The sequence below is a fragment of the Blennius ocellaris genome (genome assembly GCF_963422515.1).
Source record: "Blennius ocellaris genome assembly, chromosome: 24".
Classification (NCBI taxonomy): Eukaryota; Metazoa; Chordata; class Actinopteri; order Blenniiformes; family Blenniidae; genus Blennius; species Blennius ocellaris.
Genome location: NC_137673.1, coordinates 14,589,265 through 14,615,824, shown reverse-complemented (window position 1 = coordinate 14,615,824; position 26,560 = coordinate 14,589,265). Strand labels below are relative to the sequence as shown.

The 26,560-nt window shown below is 36.8% G+C and overlaps 1 protein-coding gene across 1 annotated transcript in view; it reads left to right on the top strand.

The window, feature by feature from the left end:
* LOC308147542 (FERM and PDZ domain-containing protein 4-like) overlaps positions 1–26,560 on the top strand; it is a gene marked incomplete at both ends in the record, with an annotated part of 87,855 nt that overhangs the window by 44,876 nt on the left and 16,419 nt on the right. Inside the window, 4 exons of the mRNA XM_080519755.1 lie at positions 11,473–11,595; positions 19,339–19,490; positions 21,995–22,097; positions 23,687–23,732. Coding sequence (XP_080375881.1) covers positions 11,473–11,595; positions 19,339–19,490; positions 21,995–22,097; positions 23,687–23,732 — 424 coding nt within the window. The remainder of the gene's footprint in view (positions 1–11,472; positions 11,596–19,338; positions 19,491–21,994; positions 22,098–23,686; positions 23,733–26,560) is intronic.

Sequence of the window (26,560 nt, the reverse complement as noted above, 5' to 3'; positions counted from 1 at the left end):
GGTCTAAAAGCTTCCCCGGCTGTGCAAGTGGCTTAATGACAGTGGAAACTCGCCGTAGAGGTCGAACACTGGATTCTTTGGATCCTTGAAACACCTGAAAACATAGGGAGGCTTTTTTCATTGGCAGGATTTAGGTTTATTATCGTGTAGTGTCTGTTTGTAGAATCCACAAAGAAGTGACGGTGGGCGAAGGAAACCCGAGAAACGGAAACTGAAACTGAAAACCAAAAAAATCCAGTGTTGGGTTTAAAAGCTAAAACAATCCATAAATACTTTTTGGGGGGGAATTCAATTGAAGTTTCAATCGTTTAGGCCAGGGGGGGGGCCACACTTTTTCAGCCTGCGAGCTACTTTATAAAACCACCAAGTCAAAGTGATCTACCCACTACAAAAATGCAAAACATATATTTCTTTTCAAATATATTGAGGATTCTTTACATGTACAATGTATAATGATGCACCTTGCAAAAACCGTATGAGCCAATATTGCGCAACACGACATAATTAACTATGAAAATTTTTTGTAATTACCTGAGTTTACTTTGATGTTACTTTGATCTTTGGTATCGTGACGGTCGACTGGCAGACGAGACAAACGCACTTTGAAAATGACATCGTGAAAAAACAGTCCACCTCCCATTCCTCATGACAGTGACTCGTCTTCGTCTTCTCACTTGGTCCAGCCCCCCCACTCATTTTTTGGGGGCTTCAAATTTGCGGTAACTCGCTGACTAGCTTGTTAGCTTCGCCACACTTTGCGTCGTTGTTTGCGCGGTGACCTAAAGGTCAGAAAAATTCCGCCGTCATCCGACGCTGCGTTCGATTGTACTCGTAGTTTGGAAAGGTAAATTAGTTTCATTACACCAGCGTCTATTTTTTTTTTCTAATGTCATGCGATCTACTATTACTACCTTTGCGATCGACTGGTAGATCGCGATCGACGTATTGAAGCACCCCTGGTCTAGGCCTTCTGTCGGGCTATCAAAACTACTTTATAAAATGTAATTCTCTTGACGCAGTCAATGTTGAGAAAGTTATTCCTGCAATACCAGTTACCACCACAGGGGAATGCGTAGTTTTGCTCATTCTCACGTTTTATGTTTGTTTGTTTTTTGTCTTTTTCGGCTCATGACGATGAAAGCAGCTTTCAGGAAATCCAATCAATGGCCATTTCTCAATCCCAAGTACACAAGTATGTACTCGCGAGTACATTCTCAGAAGTATAGACTTTTTGGAATTTCTTGCCCAAATGCATTATGGGTACCTTAGCTTCTCAAGTCCGACCTCGATGCGTCTTTAATCATGTGGGTGGAGCAAGTACACATCCGGCTATTTCATTATTGAGAAGCAGCCACAGTGTCTCAACATTGCTAATGCTAATTCCGCTAGCTTTCTCTACCCGAGAGATCAAAGGGCACGACATTAGTGATGGCGTCGTATCTTGGGAAAGGTATCGGACAACATCTTCTCCCACATGGAAAGAACCTATATAAACATATATGTTTTAATATAGGTTTTGCATATATGTGACATATATAAAGTTGGCCGTTTTCCTATATTTGTGTACCTATATGCGCATATATGCACATACATGTACATATATGTGCATATATGTATGCGTATGTACATATATTTATGTGTATATATTATATATTTTTCCTACATTTTCCTACATTGTATGCACATATATGTACATATATGTACATATTTGCGCATATACGCACATATATGTACATATGCTTTCCTACATTTCCCTATATTTTATGCACATATATGTACATATATGTGCATATATGTATGCGTATGTACATAAATGCACATATACGCATATATGTACATATATTTTTCCTACATTTTCCTATATTTTATGCACATATATGTACATACGCGCACATATATGTACGCGTATATGCAACACATATGCAGCAAATATGCAGCATTTATGTGCATATATGCAGCATATATTGTCATATATGTGCATATATGCAGCATATATATTGTCATATGTGTGAATATATGTGCATATATGCAGCATATATGTGCATATATGCAGCATATATGTGCATATATGCTGCATATAGGTTCCATGTATGTGCATATATCCGCATATAAGGTTCTTTCCATGTGGGCTCCCACGAATTCGCCATTTTTGCGATATTTTCCGACTTTAATTTAGCATTTAATGCTTAAAGCAGACATTCATTTTGAACAAAAATATAAAATAATTACTCCTCGTATGTGGTGACCTGAAAAAAGCTTGAGTCAAGATCCCTAAACCCATTTCCAGCTCCTATCCCACATGGAAAGAACCTATATGAGGATATATGCACATATATGAAACCTATATGCAGCATATATGCACCTATATGCTGCATATATGCACATATATGGCAATATATATGCTGTATATATGCACATATATGCTGCATCTATGCATATATATGCCACATATAGGCAAAATTGAGGTGCATATATGTGAATATACAGGCCATATAGGTCTCCTGTACTGCTTCTTTATTTCCACATATATATATGTAGCCCATCCCACATGGAAAGAACCTACATAAACATATATGTTTTAATATAGGTTTTGATATAGGTTTTGAATATATGTGACATATATAAAATTGGCCGTGTTCCTATATTTTATGCACATATATGGACATATATGTACCTATATGCACATATAGGTACATATATGTGCATAAAATATAGGGCATATATGTACCTATATGCACATATATGTACCTATATGCGCATATAGGTACATATATGTGCATAAAATATAGGCCATATATACACACATATGTACATATATGCGCATATATGTACCTATATGTGGATATAGGTACATATATGCACATATATGTGCATAAAATATAGGAAAATGGCCAATTTTATATATGTCACATATATCCAAAACCTGTATCAAAACCTATATTTAACATATATGTTTATATAGGTTCTTTCCATGTGGGATTGACTTGCAGCTCTCTCTATGAATGCCACAATAATCATATTTACTGATGGGGGGGTGGGAGGTTGAGGGATTATAATCTACTTTGATGGGCTATTACATGTTAGATATACATGTGGTATTATAGATACAACCCTGACTGAACCCTATAATGGATTACTTCGGCGGACGGTAGCAATCCCGATCCAGGCCGGGGGGGAAGCGGGGGCCTTTTGTTTGTGATTCGCCCGTCCAGCCACGCATTCCTGCTGAGTTGAGGGTTCCTGCCAGTTGGCTCCGCCTCTGTTCTCTGGAGGTTTGACATATGATGCAGCAGAAAAAAAAAAACGCCGACTCGCCACGAGGGCTGACGTTTGAATCGGAGTGGACTCGACGTGAAAAAGTATACGGATTGGGACTTGAGGGGGGGGGGGGGGTCGTGTCAACCCACATGGAAAGAACCTATAAAGAACATATATGTTTTAATATAGGTTTTGGATATGTGTGACATATATAAAATTGGCCGTTTTCCTATATTTTATGCACATATAGGTACATATATGTACACATATGCACACATATAGGTGTGCATATATGCGCACATATAGGTACATATATGTACATATATGCACATATATAGGTGTGCATATATGCGCACATATAGGTACATATATGTACATATATGCACATATATAGGTTTGCATATATGCACACATATAGGTACGTATATGTGCGCATATATGTACATATATGTACATACAATATAGGAAAACGGCCAATCCAAATCCAATTTTATATATGTCACATATATTCAAAACCTATATTAAAACATATATGTTTATATAGGTTCTTTCCATGTGATACCAATTTCACGTGTTCGCACATACATAAGTTCTTCTTGCATAATTGTTTTTTAGTTAGTTCTTAGTTATTGCCTTGATATGACAGTTGCCAAAGTGAGATATGGGATATATATATATATATGTGTGTGTATATATATATATGTGTGTATATATATATGTATATATATATATATACATACATACACACGTACGTACATACATACGTACGTACATACATACATACGTACATACATACATACATACATACATACATACATACATACATACATACATACATATATATATATGTGGAAATAAAGAAGCAGTACAGGAGACCTATATGGCCTGTATATTCACATATATGTGCCTCAAGTTTGCCTCTATGTGGCATAGATGCAGCATGTATGTGCATATAGGTTTCATATATGTGCATATATCCTCATATAGGTTCTTTCCATGTGGGAACAGCGCTGTGGTTGGGTCTGTTTTCAACAAAGTGATGAAAACTAAACTAAATAGAAGCTGATTACAAGCCACTGCATGAATATAAAGGACTTCAGTTCATCACCACCAGTTGTAGAAATAGTCATTATTTATTGGTAAATACTGTGACCCTCAAATTAATTATTTCCATTATATCTTCAACTCATTGTTTTTTAATCACCCCCAAGAGGAGACGTGCCCCCGTCTTCTGTCATATCAAGCAGTGAAATTTTAATAAAAGATCATTCTCACTTTATCAGTTATTTCTACACTTTATTTTAAGCATCATAGTTATGAGCTCAGGTTAAAAAAAAAAAAAAAAAAAAAACAATGCTTGAAATATTTCAGTCCATCTTATAAATATATGGTTGTTTGATCAAAATTAACAATTGTATTCCAATAATTGATGAAATAATGGATGAATAAATAATAAAGAGAACCAAAACTGAAAGTTGACACAAAACGTTGAGGCTGAATATGAGAAAAATTACTGGACAGACTTATATTTAGTAAATGTAAAATTATGCATAATGTAATAATAATAATAATAATAATACTCACGTATTTATACACACCAGTATAACAGCATCAATAATAACCACCTAATATTGCAATATTATTGAGGAAAAATCACAAAAAATCTTGAATAACTACACAAAATCCCCGTCCTTGCTTTGCTTCCAACTAAAAATCTGATTGGTTGAAGCAGCAGTGTCGTCAACACTTATTCGAGTGCGAAGGCCTCGGGCAGGTTTCTTTACCCGGCGACAGATGATGGCTGAAACGTGGGCTAAAAGCTTTAATTTGAAAATACATGTCAAATTTATTTATTTATTTTAAACCTGATTGATCAAATTTGTGTCTTCAATGAGAGAAATCGAGAAAGTTTCCATCGACCGGTTAAACACCTACTTCCCGAAGTCACTGCACAGTTTTGTTTTTTTTTTCCTTTTTAGTGAGAATGCAAGGCAAGGCAAGGCAAGGCAAGGCGTTCACACTCTTGAGATTCTGTTTCTGTTTATTCTGGATGTTTTTCGAATCGCTAAAACTCTGACAATCTTCACCCGTTCGTCACCATTCAACTATCAAATCGTGAAGCTTTTTCGGCACTTTCCGGCTAGGTTCTAGCTTTTTGAAATCTCGTCAACTTTTTGAAATATTTCATCTTTTGTGCAACTTTTTTCCAATGTTAACGGATGGAGAAATGTTTTAACGAGCTAGAACTTCTTCAAATCTTCACCGATTTCAACCGTTCGACTTTTAAACTGTTCAACTGTTTCAACTTTTTCAAACTTGTTCAACTTTTTGAAACTAGTTCAACTGTTTGACACTTTTTCAACTTTTTGAAAGTTGTTCAACTTTTTGAAAGTTGTTCAACTTTTTGAAACTAGTTCAACTTTTTGAAACTAGTTCAACTGTTTGACACTTGTTCAACTTTTTCAACTTTTTGAAACTAATTCAACTGTTTGACACTTTTTCAACTTTTTGAAAGTTATTGAGCTTTTTGAAACTTGTTCAACTTTTTGAAACTAGTTCAACTTTTGTGCAATTTTTTTCCAATGTTAACGGATGGAGACATTTTTACCTCGCTATAACTTCTTCAATTCTTCACCGATTTCAACCGTTCGACTTTTAAACTGTTCAACTGTTTCAACTTTTTGAAACTTGTGCAACTTTTTGACACTTTTTCAACTTGTTGTAACACTTTCAACTGACACTTTTTCAACTTTTTCAACTGTTTCAACTTTTTGAAACGTTTTTAACTTTTCAACTTTTTCCACTTTTGTTAACTTTTCCAACTTTTTTCCACTTTTTCAACTGTTTGACACTTTTTTTTTTTTAACTTTTTCAACTATTTAAACTTTTTGAAACTTGTGAAACTTTTTGAAAATCGTACAATTTTTTGAAAACCGTGCCAATTTTTTGAAAATCGTGCCATTTTTTGAAAATCGTGCAATTTTTTGAAAATCGTGTAGCTTTTTGAAAATCGTACATTTTTTTGAAAATCGTGCCATTTTCTTGAAAATCGTGCCATTTTTTGGAAAATCGTACCAATTTTTTGAAAATCATGACAATTTTTTAAAAATCGTGCAACTTTTTGAAAATCGTGAAATTTTTTAAAAATTGCACAATTTTTGGAAAATTGTGCATTACACTTTGCCAGCAGCATTCACACTATCATGCATTTGCCGCGGGAAATGCAGATCATCTAGTCTTGTTTTGTTTTCAAAGCACAAAGCACCCAGCTGCTTCTTTGCGGACGCATATTGGATTTTTCGCGCTAGACGTCACCGAGCGTGGCGAAGTTTCAGTCGGATGGAAAAACTGTCACCCGGGAGACAGCTTCTCATGATGTCGCCACTTTGTCGTCGTGATCGGCCACAGCTTGTGAGTTTCTCTCTCCAGCTTGTAATTGCTTTGCATTCATTAGAGAATACACTAAAGGTAGGCACTTGGACATTTTTTTCAAAATGGTTTAAAGGCATTGATAATGCCTAATTGATATAGGTGTGCATATATGCACACATATAGGTACATATATGTGCGCATATATGTACCTATATGTACATAAAATATAGGAAAACGGACAATTTTATATATGTCACATATATTCAAAACCTATATCAAAACCTATATTAAAACATATATGTTTATATAGGTTCTTTCCATGTGGGCTCACTTAATTGCCATAGTTAAATTAAATAACATGCCAATTACATGTGATACCAATTTCACATGTTCGCACATACATAAGTTCTTCTTGCGTAATGTGCATATATGCAGCATATATGTGCATATATGCTGCATTTAGGTTTCATATATGTGCATATATCCTCATATAGGTTCCTTCCATGTGGGCAGCTTTCACAAAATGATGACGTCATCGTGACGTTGGAAAATGGACGCCACGTTACGCGAAGATCTCCAAGTGCCGAGCCAGAGGAGCCCCGAGGAGACGTATGGCTGCCGTGTGCAAGGTTCTTTTTAGCTCGCGCCTGCAAGAACTAGCCTAACCCTAACCCACCGTCACTTGTTTTGACCGGCTAACGCAATTACCTGGTCCTGTGCGCTCGTGTACGCCCGTTTCAGACCACTTCGGCTTGATGACGCAAATCTGGGAGTGGAAGTGTCTGCTGAAGCCGCCGGAGAGGGTGGGGGGAGGGGGGGAGGGGGGGGGGGTGCAGAGCGCGAGCGTGTCCGGGGCAAATAAGTATTGCGACCACGTCTTGAAACGCCTCGACGGTTAAAAAAAACGATAATAAGCTCATTGAAGTAGCACCTTTCAAATGAAATTTGCCAGCAAAGTCCCATAAAGTGGAAAAGCCTTGACAGACAGGATAAAAACAGGAATATGAGTTGAACAGCTACGTAGAAGCAATAAAATGTGCGTGTGTGTGTGTGGAGGTGCCCACATGGAAAGAACCTATATGAGGATATATGCACATATATGAAACCTATATGCAGCATATATGCACATATATGACAATATATATGCTGCATATATGCACATATATGACAATGTATATGCTGCATACATGCACATATATGACAATATATATGCTGCACATATGCACATATATGACAATATATATGCTGCATATATGCACATATATGACAATGTATATGCTGCATACATGCACATATATGACAATATATATGCTGCATATATGCACATAAATGCTGCATATGTGCTGCATATACGCATACATATATGTGCGCGTATGTACATATATGCGCAAATATGTACATATATGTGCATAAAATATAGGAAAATGTAGGGGGGAAAAATCTATAAATATACATATATGTACATGTATATGCATAAAATATAGGAAAATGTAGGGAAAATATATATATACATATATGTGCATAAAATATAGGAAAATGTGCATATATGTGCATATATGTACATACGCATACATATATGTGCATATATGTACATATATGTACATAACATATAGGAAAACGGCCAATTTTATATATGTCACATATGTTCAAAACCTATATCAAAACATATTAAAACATATATGTTTATATAGGTTCTTTCCTTGTGGGTGTGACTTTCATACAAATTAAAAGACTTAAAGGTGCAGAAATAGATGCAAGTGCTAACTTTAGAAGGGATTTTAAGGAGTCATACTATCTCATTAGAAAAACAAAGTTTCAGGTTCTCCTTGATTTTCCTCCATTAGAATATTGGAGCTGCATTCAGAATCTGCTGTGTCTGTGTGAGCTGGACTGGCTCCGGCCCACACGTGTCCATCTATGGGAAGAGGAGGAAGTACTTCCTCCCGTGGTGCCATGTGCCAGAGCAGAGCCGCCCGATTGTGGGAGGAGTCAAAGGGGAGGAGCCTTGATTGTGATTGGCTAACACCCCCACATGGAAAGAACCTATATAAACATATATGTTTTAATATAGGTTTTGATATAGGTTTTGAATATATGTGACATATATAAAATTAGCCGTTTTCCTATATTTTATGCACATATATGTGCATATATATACATATATGTGAGTATATGCGCATATATGTGCACATACATGTACATGCCTACACATGTTTGTACATATATGTGCATATATGCGCATATATGCGCACATATATGCTCATATACGCACATATATGTACATATATGCGTATATATGTACATATATGTGCGTATATGTGCATATATGTACATATACATGCATATATGTATATATGTGTATGTATGTGCACATATATGTACATATATGCACATATATGTACATATATGTACGTAAAATATAAGAAAACGGCCAATTTTATATATGTCACAAATATTCAAAACCTATATCAAAACCTATATTAAAACATATATGTTTATATAGGTTCTTTCCATGTGGGATTATTAGCTTAGCAGGTTAGCATCAACACGGTTCACATTTCACTCGAAAACTCGGGTAAAACTTAGTTTTGCGACTCCTTACTCACACAATATTATCCTGAACATGTTACAACCCAGATAATATACTTTACATTTGTGAATCTTAAGTATTTACCAACCTGTGATGAAGAAAAGAGAGAGCACATGTGTTGAGGCCGTTTACTTCTTGACATGCGCCGTCTAGTGGACAGTAGAGGAATTACATTTGACTCAAAAGAACTTGTATTGGAACCAAATGATTCTGCAGTATTTATGTGCATATATGCTGCATATAGGTGTCATATATGTGCATATATCCTTGTATAGGTTCTTTCCATGTGGGGAGCTTTAGACGTCGTCACATTCAAATGGGAAAGACTCTGATTTTGCTGTTTTCCAACCACAAAGCGTTAAAATAGCTTCATGTGTGTACCATAAATTGCCAGCTGTTCAACTTTCCACTATTCACCCACATGGAAAGAACCTATATGAGGATATATGCACATATATGAAACCTATATGCAGCATATATGCACATATATGACAATATATATGCTGCATATATGCACATATATGACAATATATATGCACATAAATGCTGCATATATGCACATAAATGCTGCATATATGCTGCATATACGCATACATATATGTGCGCGTATGTACATATATGCGCAAATATGTACATATATGTACATATATGTGCATAAAATATAGGAAAATGTAGGAAAAATATATATACATATATGTGCATAAAATATAGGAAAATGTAGGAAAAATATATGTACATATATGTATGCGTATGTGTGCATATATGTACATAAAATATAGGAAAACGGCCAATTTTATATATGTCACATATATTCAAAACCTATATCAAAACCTATATTCAAACATATATGTTTATATAGGTTCTGTCCATGTGGGTTACAACATCTTTTTTATTTTTTTTTATTTTAAACTTTTAAAAAACAAAGCCACATGTCGGCGTGGCCCTCCAGGTGAATTCCACCCATTTCCTTTCCCTTCGCTTCCAGCTAGCGTTGCTTGCTCCCTGAAATCCTCTTACACGACACACACATCCTCACATATATGTTGTACACACACACAGAAATACTCACACACACACACACACACACGCACACACACACACACGGAGCGTGGATTTGTTTTCTCTGTGATGAGAGGGATTATGGGATAAAGGAGGCGAGGCCACGGCAGTTTGGTTCGGTTTGGACCAAAGCTGCTCTCGGCGGCGGCGGCGGCGGCACAATGACAGATTCCGACCAGCGTCCGGCGAAACACCGGAGATCCGCGCGGCCGCCGAGTACCTTGACGTCGTCCGATATGGGATTCCGCGGCGGAATGTTTCTCTTCCGGACGACCGAGGAGCCGCGGGAGCGTCCGGACGATGGCACGTGTGCGTGGAACCCGTCAGAGCTGAACTGAAGAGTTTGAATCAGGATCTTTTTCTTCTGACGATAGCTTGAACATTTTTGGGGTTTTTTTTTGCAAAAGAATTCTTTTCTTCCGTCTTTTCTTGGCTTTTAACCCCCCCCCCCCCCCCACCGCCCCCCACCCCTCACATTGCAAACTATGACGTGAGTCACCGATGTCTCCAAGCTGTCGACAGCCCAATATGGGAATGGATGGACTGGATTCCTACGGCGACGACGTCCTGATCTAGTACGCATCCACTGCTATACCGACATATGGATACGAATGATCTGGCAGGGACCCTGAAGCGTGTGTGTGTGTGTGTGTGTGTGTGTGTGTGTGTGGGTTTTTGACACCGACGTGCCGTTAATCCTGCGACTAACGGGAGCGAGGGCTCTGAGCAAAATAAATCAAGTGTGGGAATAAAAGTGCACAGATGCTTCGACTCAACAGCTTGATGATGTCTTATTGCGATGGCTTGTGTTGGGGTGGGGGGGTGGGGGGTGGGGGGGGGGGGGGTGGGGGCTACTGACTGGACGCTTTAGGGGAAGCAGTGAGAATTTTAGCTGGTGGGGAGGTACCCATGAACTCTGCCGTCAATGTAGCATCGGCCCATTGATTGACGATGAGCCGTTCTACGGCGGCGGTCGATTGTGCTAAGCAGTGCTCGCGCTCGAGAGACACGAGAGGTCGAAGCTAATTGGGTGAAACGTGTCCGAATGCCACTGTGCATCATGGGAACTTTGGAATTGACGCTGTAATGGGAATACTCTATAGGATTTTTGTTTCGTTTTTTCGTCGGGGGGGGGGGGGTGTGTTTGGACGGTCGGATGCTGATTTGGGGTTGTCGTCTCCTTTGCGTTTCAGCCATAAGAGCAAAGCGTCGGGTTGGCCGCCCCCTGGCCCCGGCTCCTGGGGGGGACTGCAGGGGCCCCCGTACAGCTGGGACGCCATGAACAACACCAGGGAGGCACGGGACTGCCTCACCAAGTACGTACACTCACACAATCCTGCGCTCTATGTGGGAATAAGCAACGGTCATTATCTCCCACGTGGAAAGAACCTATATGAGGATATATGCGCATATATGAAACATATATGCAGTTTATATGCACATATATGACAACATATATGCTGCATACATGCATATATATGCCACATATAGGCAAAATTGAGGTACATATATGTGAATATATGCTGCATACATGCATATATATGCCACATATAGGCAAAATTGAGGTACATATATGTGAATATATGCAGCATATATATTGTCATATATGTGCATATATGCAGCATATATATTGTGTGTATATATATATATATATATAACCCATATAGGTCTCCTGTACTGCTTCATTATTTACACACACACACACACACACACACACACACACACACACACACACACACACACACACACACACACACACACACACACACACACACACACACACACACACACACACACACACACACACACACACACACACAAATATCACTTTGGCAACTATCATACATCAAGGCAATAACTAAGAACTAACTAAAAAACAATTATGCAAGAACATATAGGTACATATATGCACACATATATATGTGCATATATATACCTATATGTGCATATTTGGACCTATATGCACATATAGGTACATATATATACGTGCATATATGTACCTATATGTGCATATATGGACCTATGTGCACATATAGGCACATATATGCGCATATGGGTACATATATGCGCATATATGTACCTATATGCATATATATGGACCTATATGTGATGTGCATATATGTGCATAAAATATAGGAAAACGGCCAATTTTATATATGTCACATATATTCAAAACCTATATTAAAACATATATGTTTATATAGGTTCTTTCCATGTGGGCTAGCACGCGAGTCTTGCAAGTCATTTGAATATCGGGGAATTAAATATGCACGACGGTGCAGATTCGGTCCTCGGACTTGGTTCCTTCACTGTGATCACTGTCAACAGTTCAGATTTAATGAATGTAGCGGAGAGGCTTTGTTTTGCTATTCCCTCGCTGTCGCACACGCGCGCCAGCATGAAATCCCAAATATGAAGGTGTTTGGACATTCCGCCAGCGTGCACGCGGCCGGGCGCCTCTGCAAATTAGCCGCGCTGGAAGACGTCGGCCTTACGAGCGTTGGAAATACTCGTAAGGACGTGTGTGGAAGAAGCCTGAATTTGTTGGTTTGCATAGACTCCGGTAGTCTTCTTAGCATCGATTATGCTAGCCTACCCACATGGAAAGAACCTATATAAACATATATGTTTTAATATAGGTTTTGATATAGGTTTTGAATATATGTGACATACATAAAATTGGCCGTTTTCCTATATTTTATGTACATATAGGTACCTAGATGTACCTATATGCACATATATGTACAAATATGTGTAATATCGGAATATAGGAAAACGGCCAATTTTATATATGTCACATATATTCAAAACCTATATCAAAACCTATATTAAAACATATATGTTTATATAGGTTCTTTCCATGTGGGGACAGTTGCCAAAGTGAGATATGGGCTATATATATATACATATATGTGCGCATATATGCACACCTATAATGTGCGCATATATGCACACCTATAGGTGCATATATGCACCTCAATTTTCCTATATGTGACATATATACGCATAGACGCAGCATATATGCAGCATATATATTGTCATATGTGTGCATATATGTGCATATAGGTTTCATATATGTGCATATATCCTCATATAGGTTCTTTCCATGTGGGTACATCCTGTGTACACTGCTCCATTAGATTACCAAGATTCTTTTCAAAATAAATTATAAAACTTGTAAATAAACATCCAAGAACAAACTACACTTTTTATTTTATATATATATATAGTTATATTGGTATGTATATAATTGTTGGCTGTTTAGTTACAATTTTTATAATTTTTTATAATTAAAATTTTTTTATTTAAAAAATATATTTTATATATATTTTATATTTATGATTTTAAACACAAATACTTTTCTTCTTGAGGCGTTCTACCATTATTAGAGACAAATTAGAATGTTTAAATATGTCGTAGGGAAGAAAATCTCCAGTGTGCCAACAGTGTCAGACTATATATAAAGACCTGCCACATTCCATGCCTGCCGTGAACAGTTATATATATTTTATCACCGATTGCAATAACCATGAACAATTACAGTGAATCTTCAGTCCAGCTAAAGAAATCGTGAACAGATGTGCTAAAAACTCTTTCAGTCAAAGAGACGTTGGACCACGACGTGATTAAGAGTTTTATATATTATGAGAAGTGGAAATTAACCGAGATTGACGGCGTTTCCCACATGGAAAGAACCTATATGAGGATATATGCACATATATGCAGCATACATGAAGCATATATGACAATATATTTGCTGTATATATATTAGCATATATATGCAGCATGTATGCACATATATGACAATATATATGCTAATATATATGCAGCATATATGGAAAATCCCACATGGACAGAACCTATATAAACATATATGTTTTAATATAGGTTTTGATATAGGTTTTGAATATATGTGACATATATAAAATTGGCCATTTTCCTATATTTATGCACATATATGTACCTATATGCACATATAGGTACATATATTTAACATGTATATTATACATATATGTACCTATATGCACATATATGTGCATATAGGTACATATATGCGCATATAGGTACATATATGTGCATATAGGTACATATATGTGCATACAGGTACATATATGTGCATATAGGTACATATATGTACCTATATGCACATAACATATAGGAAAACAGCCAATTTTATATATGTCACATATATTCAAAACCTATATTAAAACCTATATGTTTATATAGGTATAGCTTCTTTATTTCCACACACACACACACACACACATATATATATATATATATATATATATATATATATATATATATATATATATATATATCCCATATCTCACTTTGGCAACTGTTATACATTATCAAGGCAATAACTAAGAACTAACTAAAAAAGTACCTAACTAAAAATGTAACTATATGCACATATATGTGCATATAGCACATATATGTGCATATAGATACATATATGTGCATATTTGTGCATATAGGTACATATTTGTGCATATGGGTACATATATGTACCTATATGCACATAAAATATCGGAAAACAGCCAATTTTATATATGTCACATATATTCAAAACCTATATCAGAACCTATATTAAAACATATATGTTTATATAGGTTCTTTCCATGTGTGTTCCTCCGTAGTGAAGCATCACTCCTCCCAGCCTGATCTGGAGACTCCATGTAAAACCAATGAGTGATGATTTGAGGGATTGTGCCGCTCTGTTCTGGTTCCCCCGGCGCTCCGGCCAGCAATAGCAGGATTTGACCTTTTGTTTCCAGCCGTCCCCCCCCCCCCTCCGACCCCCCCCCCCACCCCCGACCCCGTGACACCCTCGCCTCTCTCCTTCTGCGGGATTAAACTTCCCCGACCCGGGCCGGGGAGATGAGCCGGCGTTGCAGATTGGAACACGCTTCATTACAGGCAGATTTAGCCGCCGTATGTACAATGCAGATCAATGGTGATAATGGAGGAGAGAAGGAATGAGGAGAAGGAGGAGGAGGAGGAGGAGGAGGAGGAGGAGGAGGAGGAGGAGGAGGAGGAGGAGGAGCAGGCGAGGGATTCAGATTGATCCGGATTCGGCGGAGATGAAGTCCAGTCTCAGGATGGCCACATGGAAAGAACCTATATAAGGATATATGCACATATATGAAACCGATATGCTGCATATATGCACATATATGCTGCATACATGCACATATTGACAATATGCATGCTGCATATATGCACATAAATGCGGCATATATGCACATAAATGCGGCATATATGCACATAAATGCGGCATATATACTCCATATATGCACATATATGCTGCATATATATACTGTACATATATGCCAATATATATACTGCATGTATGCACATAAATGCTGCATATATACACATATATGACAATATACATGCTGCATATATGCACATATATGACAATATATATACTGCATATATGCACATAAATGCTACATATATGCACATATATGACAATATATATGCTGCATATATATACATAAATGCGGCATATATGCACATAAATGCTGCATATATGCACATACATGACAATATATATGCTGCATATATGCACATAAATGCGGCATATATGCACATAAATGCTGCATATATGCACATATATGACAATATATATGCTGCATATATGGAAAATGGTTTGTCGTTTTCTTTATTTTGTCAATCAAGCCTTTTTTACAATTTCAGTCACTTTACACAATTACAGCTGATACACCGTTATACCCACCAAATGTGTAGAGGCTTTAATAAAGTTATGTTATAGAAAGGATGGAAATAGACACCCCACAAAACATATTTTTATTTTATTTGTTTAGAATCACTTGGTTCCAGTACAAGCTCTTTTGAGTCGAGTGTAATTCCTCTACTGTCCACTAGACGGCGCATGTCAGGAAGTAAACAACAATCAACACATGTGCTCTCTCTTTTCTTCATCACAGGTTGGTAAATACTTCAGATTCACAAATGTAAAGTATATTATCTGGGTTGTAACATGTTAAGGGTAATATTGTGTGAGTAAGGAGTCGGAAAACTAAGTTTTACCCGAGTTTTCGAGTGAAATGTGAACCGTGTTGATGCTAACCTGCTAAGCTAATAATCCCACATGGAAAGAACCCATATAAACATATATGTTTTGATATAGGTTTTGAATATATGGGACATATATAAAATTGGCCGTTGCCCTATATTTATGCACATATATGTGCATATATGTGCATATATGCCCATGCATGCACGCATATGTACATATATGTGTATATGTGTGCATATATGCGCACATGCATGTACATATATGCACATATATGTGCATACATGTACATATTTGCACATATATGTGCATATATGCACCTGTATGTGTACATATATGTGCGCATATATGCACACATATGCACATATATGTGCATATGTGTCAGTGTATGCACATATATGTGCATACATGTACATATTTGCACATATATGTGCATATATGCACATGTATGTGTACAAATATGTGCGCATATATGCACACATATGCACATATATGTGCATATGTGTCAGTGTATGCACATATATGTGCATAAATATAGGGCAACGGACAATTTTATATATGTCACATATATTCAAAAGCTATATCAAAAGCTATATTAAAACATATATGTTTATATAGGTTCTTTCCATGGCGGCGAGGCCGAGGCAGACGTCTGAGGCTAGGCAAGGCACTTTACGTGATGAATTTACATTTTAGTGGCACTTTGAGTCCGGGGACTTGCAGGATTGGTTCAACCGATCGATTGACAAAATAAAGACAACGACAAACCATTTTGTTATACATTTCCTTCTTGTCCACTGTCTTCATACAAGAAAGAATTGTCCTTATATATGTTTCTGGAAAACATGTAGACGTCATAGCTTTCCATCTCCTCTCACTTAATTGCCGTAGTTAAATTACATAACATGCCAATTACATGTGATACCAATTTCACGTGTTCTAATTGTTTTTTAGTTAGTTCTTAGTTATTGCCTTGATATGACAGTTGCCAAAGTGAGATATGGGCTATATATATGTATATATATGTGGAAATAAAGAAGCAGTACAGGAGACCTATATGGCCTGTATATTCACATATATGCACCTCAATTTTGCCTATATGTGGCATATATATGCATAGATGCAGCATATATGTGCATATATGCAGCATATATATTGTCATATATGTGCATTTATGCAGCATTTATGTGCATTTATGCAGCATTTATGTGCATATATGCAGCATGTATGTGCATATATGCAGCATATATATTGTCATATATGTGCATATATGCAGCATATATGTGCATATATGCAGCATATATATTGTCATATATGTGCATATATGCAGCATATATGTGCATATATGCAGCATCTATGTGCATAGATGCAGCATGTATAGTCATATATGTGCTTATATGCAGCATTTATGTGCATATATGCAGCATATATATTGTCATATATGTGCATATATGCAGCATGTATGTGCATATATGCAGCATATATATTGTCATATATGTGCATATATGCAGCATATATGTGCATATATGCAGCATATATATTGTCATATATGTGCATATATGCAGCATATATGTGCATATATGCAGCATCTATGTGCATAGATGCAGCATGTATAGTCATATATGTGCTTATATGCAGCATTTATGTGCATATATGCAGCATATATATTGTCATATGTGTGCATATATGCAGCGTATATATTGGCATATATGTGCATATGTGCAGCATATATGCAGCATTTATGTGCATATATGCAGCATATATATTGTCATATATGTGCATATATACAGCATATATGTGCATATATGCTGCATATAGGTTTCATATATGTGCATATATCCTCACATAGGTTGTTTCCATGTGGGCAACAAAATCTAGTTTAGTAATTCGGCAAACCGCTAAAATAGCTGAATTAGTTTTAGTTGAGTAGTTTTTAGTGTTTTGTTTTGTTTTTGCTGTTAAAGTTTGTTAAACTGCCCTCGTCATCTCTTTTACAAACTTGGGCTATTTCTTGTCTTTAGCGTTCCAGCAATTTTAGCCATTTTAGCTGTAGTTACCGTTTTCACTTTTGAAAGTAGTTTTTTTTTTTTTTTTTTTAAGCTGCTTCAGCTGTTTTTCCTTTATTGGCTGTTTGTAGCCGGGAGCTCAGAGTCCTTCTGGAAAAATAGTCTGGTGTGCAAATGCAATAAAGACAAGATACTTTTTCAACTGTTTGACACTTTTTCAACTTTTTCAACGTTTCAACTTTTTGAAACTTGTTCAACTTTTTTAACTGTTTGACACTGTTTTAACTGTTTGACACTTTTTTAACTGTTTGAACTTTTTTAACTGTTTGACACTTTTTTAACTGTTTGACACTTTTTTAAACTGTTTGACACTTTAACTGTTTGAACTTTTTTAACTGTTTGAACTTTTTTAACCGTTTGACACTTTTTTAACTGTTTGAACTTTTTTAACGGTTTGACACTTTTTTAACTGTTTGACACTTTTTAAAAAACTTGTACAAGTTTCAAAAAGTGTCACAATTTCCAAAGAGTTTCACAATTTTCCAAAAGTTGCACGATTTTCCAAAAGTTGCACATTTTCAAAAAGTTGCACAATTTTCAAAAAGTTGCACGATTTTCCAAAAGTTGCACATTTTCCAAAAGTTGCACAATTTTCAAAAAGTTGCACAATTTTCAAAAAGTTTCACAAGTTTAAACTCACTCTAGACCAGAGACGGGTCGCCAGGACAAAGCATTACAGTTTACCTGCCGCAGGTAGCATTACAGTTTGCCAGCAGCATTCACACTATCATGTATTTACCGCGGGAAATGCAGATCATCTAGTATGAATGTTCCAAAATGATAATCACGATTAAAATTGGATTAATCGAGCCAGCCCTACTCTTAAGTATAAAATGTTGGAAAAACCCGGCTAGGCTATCTTTCCAGGTTATCTATAGAAGCGGAAACCAGGTTTTTCATGTGTTTGACTTGTATAAGCGGTTCAGAGTATCTTCTGTGTTTTCCAGCCAAGTGTCCCAGAGTAGCTCCCTGGAGGAGGTGCACCTGGACGGGGTGCCCCCCGCCCCGCGCCTGGTGGAGATGAGACGGGACCCTGTCTTGGGCTTCGGGTTCGTGGCCGGCAGCGAGAAGCCAGTGGTGGTCCGCTCCGTCACGCCAGGTGGGGGTCACATGGTCACAACGTTTTGTGTTATGAATTACACTCGACTGGAAAAAATATCTCCAGTAGTTTGTTCATGTTGGTTAAAGTGTTCATAGATATTGTACATTGCTGTATTTTACATTATTTATATATTATTTATTTACAATTTTTGTTTATATATACATATATATATATATGTATATATATGTGTGTGTGTGTGTGTGTGTATAAATATATTTTTTTAATTATTTTTAAATGTATTTATTTGTGTTTATTTAAAAATTTTTTTTAACTCTTTATTTTCATTTTTCCGTTTTTCTTCTTGACAGTAAACACAAAGAAAGAAAAAAAACAGCAACACCAACATAATAAAAAAATTAATAAAAAAAAAAAAAAAGCACAGAAAAAGCAAACAATTAACAATAATAATAATAATAATAATAATAATAATAATAAAAAAATAATAAATTGTGCTCACAATGACAATATTAATAAGACAAGGTCACTTAGCCTAATGTATTATTATTATAATAATTTATTTATTATTATGATATTTTTTTAATATGAACAAAAAACAATTGGAGTGTAAAATAATTAATTGTTGAGGTGGCGAAAGAGTCCATAGATATTGTACATTGCTGTATTTTATATTATTTATATATTATTTATTGACCATTTTTCCTGTTAATTTGTATGTATATAGCTACATATTTTTTTATTTTTCAAATGTATTTATTTATTTGCATTATTTTCATATCATTTAAAAAAAATGTTAGCACAAAACAATTGTTGAGGCGGAGAAAGGGGTAGGCCTTTTCGGAAATTGTTTAGTGTTTTTATTTTATTTTATTTTTTTAATAATCTCATTTGTGCCCACATGTTCGAAATGAACCTTTAAATTAATTGTACAGATAGATGGAGCAGCCTGGGCTCTTCTAAAGACACTCATTAAAATGAATGAACTTTTTAAAAATTATTTGCAGTAAAACAACTCTTGAAAAGTGTAACAATGATCTATTTCCCAAGTTTTAATGATCAAACGCCAGTAGCTGCACTACAAATGTGATGTAGTTTTCCTGTTGGGCCACTAGTGGGTGCTGTTGTGTAATAAAACCACTTTTGGTCCACTCAGTATCTCCTTGCGATATATAAATAGTAAATAAATAAATAAATAGTGCGTAAATAGTAAACTTGCGTTCCCCCGTTTCCATGGAGTGTTTTTTTTCAAAAAGTTGTGCTTTACCCCAGGTTTCCATGGAGACGAAGTCAGGGCATTTTCAAAAACTTCCACATTGCTCATTTCGACAAACACGACAGTTTTACATGTTTATGACAAGTGAAATCCAGATTTTTTTTTTAGCAAATAATGTTTGAAAGTCCATGATAAGTGAATCGAACATCAAAGATCGTTGCTGTAGATATTAGGGCGGATTGTTAAAAAAGTACAAAAATGTAATTTGGACATAAATAATGCGAGATATTTCATTTGAATAAACATGAAAATGGTGATTATATATTTCTAGATTGTAAACACTGAACCTAAAATACACTACAACATCTGTAAAACTGTAAATGTTTAGAAAGTTGGACAACTTTTCTGCTCCTTTTCATTCAAACTGTGTTGGATTGGAAGTTTTGTTGCGGGGGAGTATTTTTTTTAAATATCACTTTTGGATGAAATAAATTACAATAAAAAAATAAAATAACATTTAATTTGGGCAATGAGAACACTCCCACAAACTCGCTTTGTTTGCCCTCAACCTTTCTCGCGGGTGCTAGCCGCGCGAATCAGAAGAATTCAGCACAGAAAGAAAAAGTTGGAGAAAATCCAGTGGGCAGATGTGGAGTAGTGAGGAAGACGTAGTGAGGAAGACTCATTGATATCTGGTCTGAAAACTATATATATATCGAGGTTGTTTGTTTAGCCACGAGCTAACTAGCCTAGCCTAGCTAGCTAAAGTGGTCGGACTTCCAGTTTCGGTCAATCGAGGAGCTTTGTTTCTTCTTCACTTCCCCTTTGGTCAGTGTTTGTTTCAAGTGACAGCGCCCCCTAACCAGCAGCTGGTGTAATTTTCCATTACTGCTTCTCTTCCAGGCAAGTGTGTTAAAAATAACCCATTTCATTGGTTTTTCCCTATTGGATTCCGAGTCGGCTATTCAGCGCTAACAGTAGCCGCTGTGCTCGTTTCAAGGGCAGCCGCGCTCCTCCAGTCGCCGGCTGTAAGCATCGATCGCACGCCACGGGGGAAAACGGACACGCAATCAATGCTTTTTGTTTCTCTCCTTCGGGAACGATTTCAGCCAAACTGTGGCCGAACGGCCGCTTCCAAAACCCGCCGGCAGCTCCGCGCCACACAGCGATTAGCCGTCTCAATAATCGATCGGTGCCACTTTCAAAACAGGCGATTGATGAATATTCGGTACGACCAGTCGGCGTGGGATTGGAAGGAATTCTCCGACCAATTACCAAAGCTGGACATGTTTACACACTGATTTTTTTTTTCTTGGCGTGTGTGTTGCAGGCGGACCGTCGGAGGGGAGGCTGCTGCCCGGCGATGAAATCATCATGATCAACGACGAGCCCGTCAGCTCAGCTCCCCGAGAGCGAGTCATCGATCTTGTCAGGTAGATGCAAAAAAAGAGGAAGGCGAGAGAAAAGTTGGCGCCTTAAAGCGCGCCGTGGTTCGGCCCCGGGTCGGATTGGATGGAAGAGGAATAAACCTTCGGGTGTTTGTACTTCATCAGTCTTATTAATTCAGGATGGAGGAAGGTAGGGCGGCTGGAAACCCGTCAAGCTGTCACATAATGCCAATCGGAATTAAACCTGCAAGCAGCATTGGACGGGACCTCGCAAAAGACTGCCCGTCGGGGTGGGCACGATCCTCTAGACCGGTTAATTTTCATTTTTTAAGTAAAAAAAAAAAAAAAAAAAAAGACTTTTATTTTGAAAATATGGCGTCGAAACCAGCTAATTAGCTAGTGATTCATGACCGCAGCGGCCCCATTAGGCCACCTACCAAATTTCAGCTCAATCGGACAATGTTTGCTAGCATGCTAACGGGCATGCTACGCTGCAAGCTAGCGGATCCACCTGAAAATCTCAGTGTGGTACTCCCCAGGTACCCCCGATGTGGAATCTGGTCTTAACTTCAATTCTGGTGTGAATGACACAGCACTTATGGAACATGAAAGTTTTTTTAAAAAAGTGGCACCGACATGAATTTGAGGGCCTTTGTCAGTTGTATACGGATTACATAAAGGAACCCCCGTCAACTCCTCCCACAATTGGTCAAAATATTCTGAGGTGCTATGTCAAAATAAAAGATTGATTTTACATTAATTAAATAGAGAAGTAGAAAGTAGAAGTATTATATAAAATCCACTTCTGAAAGGTTTTCCAACAGTACAAATCGTCCCCATACCTGGAATGGTGCCAAAAAGTGTGTTGCACCAATCAACCAATCGGAAATCAAACCCTATATAGTGTCATGGGGGGGGGGGGGGGGGGGGGGGTTAGCCAATCACAATCAAGGCTCCTCCCATTTGACTCCTCCCACAATTAGGCAGGTCTGCTCTGGCACATGGCGCCACGAAAAGAAGTACTTCCTCTTCTTCCCATAGATGGGCGTGTGTGGGCGGAGCCAGTCCAGCTCACACAGACACAGCAGATTCTGAATGCAGCTCCGGTGATCCGATATGCAAATGAAGGGGGGAAATCAAGACAAAGCTGGATTTTGGGGCAATAAACTTTGAAGAAAAAAAGTTTAAAAAGTCCCAAGAGAATATGACAGTCATGACACACATTGTTCTTTTTGATTGTCCCTTTACTGAGCATGTGCAGTAGCAGCGTGTTGGAAAAGTTGTGGCTTCCCTCGGTGACGTGGTGGCGAAGTCGGTACGCTTTCGAAAAGTTGCACTTACAATGACTGTGAACGTCTTTATTGTGTAAACATATGAGGTATTAATTACACTAAAATGTCCTTAATGTGTTCAAATAAATTCAAGACGTGTTTCCCGGGTTCAACACTTTCATCATATAGCAACATAAACCCCGTTAAACGCAACACGTTTCTTCTTCGTCCGGTGTTAACCCCCCCCCCCCCGTTTCCATGGCAACGGAATCGGAGTATTTTCAAAAAGTTGCGTTTTCATTGGTTTCCGAGCCCCGTCGTGCTTCCTTGACTCTTTACTTTTATTTGTTTGTTTTTTTCCAGGAGCTGCAAAGAATCCATCGTGTTGACTGTGGTCCAACCATACCCTGTGAGTAATCCACATTTTATAAAGTGCCTCAATTCGACATGTTCCACTTCGGAAAATGTTGAAACAAAGCAATGGGCGCTTACGGGAATTAATTGCTTTATTACAAGATTTTTGACAATGCTTTTCACAGCTATTACGTATTATTGCTATTTGAATAAACGAGCTAAGCTAATTCCAGGATGCAGTTTGTCCTTGGAAGCACTTTTATGGGAGCTATTCGAATTATTATTAGTGTGAATGCAAGGCAAGGCAAGGCAAGGCAAGGCGTTCACACTCTTGAGATTCTGTTTCTGTTTATTCTGGACGTTTTTCGAATCGCTAAAACTCTGGCAGTCTTCACCCGTTCGTCACCATTCAAATATCAAATCGTGAAGCTTTTTCGGCACTTTCCGGCTAAGTTCTAGCTTTTTGAAATCTCGTCAACTTTTTGAAATATTTCAACTTTTGTGCCACTTTTTTCCAATGTTAAGGATGGAGACATTTTTCACCTCGCTATAACTTCTTCAAATCTTCACCGATTTCAACCGTTCAACTTTTAAACTGTTCAACTTTTTCAACTGTTGCAACTATTTCAACTTTTTGAAACTTGTGCAACTTTTTGACACTTTTTCAACTTGTTGTAACATTTTCAACTGACACTTTTTCAACTGTTTCAACTTTTTCAACTTTTTGAAACTCATTCAACTTTTTGAAACGTTTTTAACTTTTCAACTTTTTCCACTTTTGTTAACTTTTCCAACTTTTTTCTACTTTTTCAACGGTTTGACACTTTTTTTTACTTTTTCAACTATTTCAACTTTTTGAAGCTTGTGAAACTTTTTGAAAATTGTGCCAATTTTTTGAAAATCGTGCAAATTTTTGAAAATTGTGCATCACAGTTTGCCAGCAGCATTCACACTATCATGCATTTGCCGCGGGAAATGCAGATCATCTAGTTTATTAAATTTTTCCTCTCCATGTTGGGTACATTTATTCATCAAGGCTCAACAATGATGTTAAAGAGCAAAGACACGTTACACGTCCATGTTTTTGTGAATGCTCAGGCTCCAGGCCAATTGATTTTCCTAGGTCAGTGTGAAAGTCTTGATTTATACTGTTGCTGTGCACACACACACACACACACATAGCTCGGGTTTGTGTTGCGTATCAATCCACCTGAAAATAGTCCTCGATAATGCAAAATCGTTGGTTTTTGCAGACAGTGAAGGATTCTGGTCACCTCAAGCTCATAGTTTGGTTTTGTTTGATAAAAGGTGAAAAAAAAGAATATTTTGCCAAATTTTAAGGACATTTTGGGGGTAAAAATACAAGTTGTATTTTCAACCAGTTTTTAAAATATTTTTTCCAGTTGATTTTTTTTTTTGGGGGGGGTCCATTTAAGAAGCATTTTCTGAAACTTCAAGTGATTTCAGGTTGTTTCTTTTTACTTTTTTGCGATTAAAACATGTTTTTTTTAAAATTATATTTTAAGTTGTTTCTCGGTTCTTCTTTACAAGGTCAAGTTTAAAGATGTCATCTGTATGCTTTGTATGAATCCACCCCTAATTAAAGCTGCAAGCAGCATTGGACAGGACCTCGCAAAAGATTGCCCGTCGGGGGGGTGGCTATGAACAGTTAATAATAATTGTTTAAGTTAAAAAAAAAATAAAAAATGTTTTAATGACTTTTATTTTGAAAAAACGGCGTTAAAACCAGCTAATTAGCTAGTGATTCGTGACCGCAGCGCCCCCATTAGGCCACCTACCAAATTCCAGCTCAATCAGACAATGTTTGCTAGCATGCTAACAGGCATGCTAGGCCGCAAGCTAGCAGATCCTAGTCCCTGACAAGCCAACTGACAGACAAGTTTGCAAAAGGTACCGTTAACCTTTTTTTTTTAAAGAAAATCTCTTTATGTTTTGCAATTATTTTTGGAGTTCGTCCAAAAAGCATCAAAGATTTATTTTCTACCATTTTAAAAAAATACTTTCCTCATTTTTTTTAGAGCCATTGGCCTTTTGATGATTACAAATGTTCATTCTTAACCATATCTGAAGGTTTGCCAAGCTCTTTTTTTTTTAACGATTGCCATTAAATCCTATTAAATCCATAAACATAGCTCGACAAGTCATGAGTCCTTTTTTTAGGATTTAAGTATATTTTTTCTAAAAAGTACTGATGGTTTAGAGCATTTTTAGGAAGTATTTCTATTAAGAAGTATCTATTTTGGAATATTTGTGTGTATTTCTATTCAGTTTGTTTCACTTTTAGCACTTTTTCCACTGTTTTTCCACAATAATTGTTGATTATTACAAGAAGAGCCGGATGTTTGGTTTTCGTTCTATTTCTTTTTGTCTCTTCGTGCTTGAGTCCTTTTTTTTAGGATTGAAGTATATTTTTCCAAAAAAGTACTGATGATTTAGAGCATTTTTAAGAAGTATTTCTATTAAGAAGTATCTATTGTGGAATATTTGTGTGTATTTCTATCCAGTTTGTTTCACTTTTAGCTGTTTTTCCACAATAATTGTTGATTATTACAAGAAGAGCCGGATGTTTGGTTTTCATTCTATTTCTTTTTTGTCTCTTCATGCTTGAGTCCTTTTTTTTTAGGACTTAAGTATATTTTTTCTAAAAAGTACTGATGGTTTAAGAGCATTTTTAGGAAGTTTGTTTCACTTTTAGCTGTTTTTCCACTGTTTTTCAACAATAATTGTTGATTATTACAAGAAGAGCCGGATGTTTGGTTTTCATTCTATTTCTTTTTTGTCTCTTCGTGCTTGAGTCCTTTTTTTTTAGGACTTAAGTATATTTTTCCTAAAAAGTACTGATGATTTAAGAGCATTTTTAAG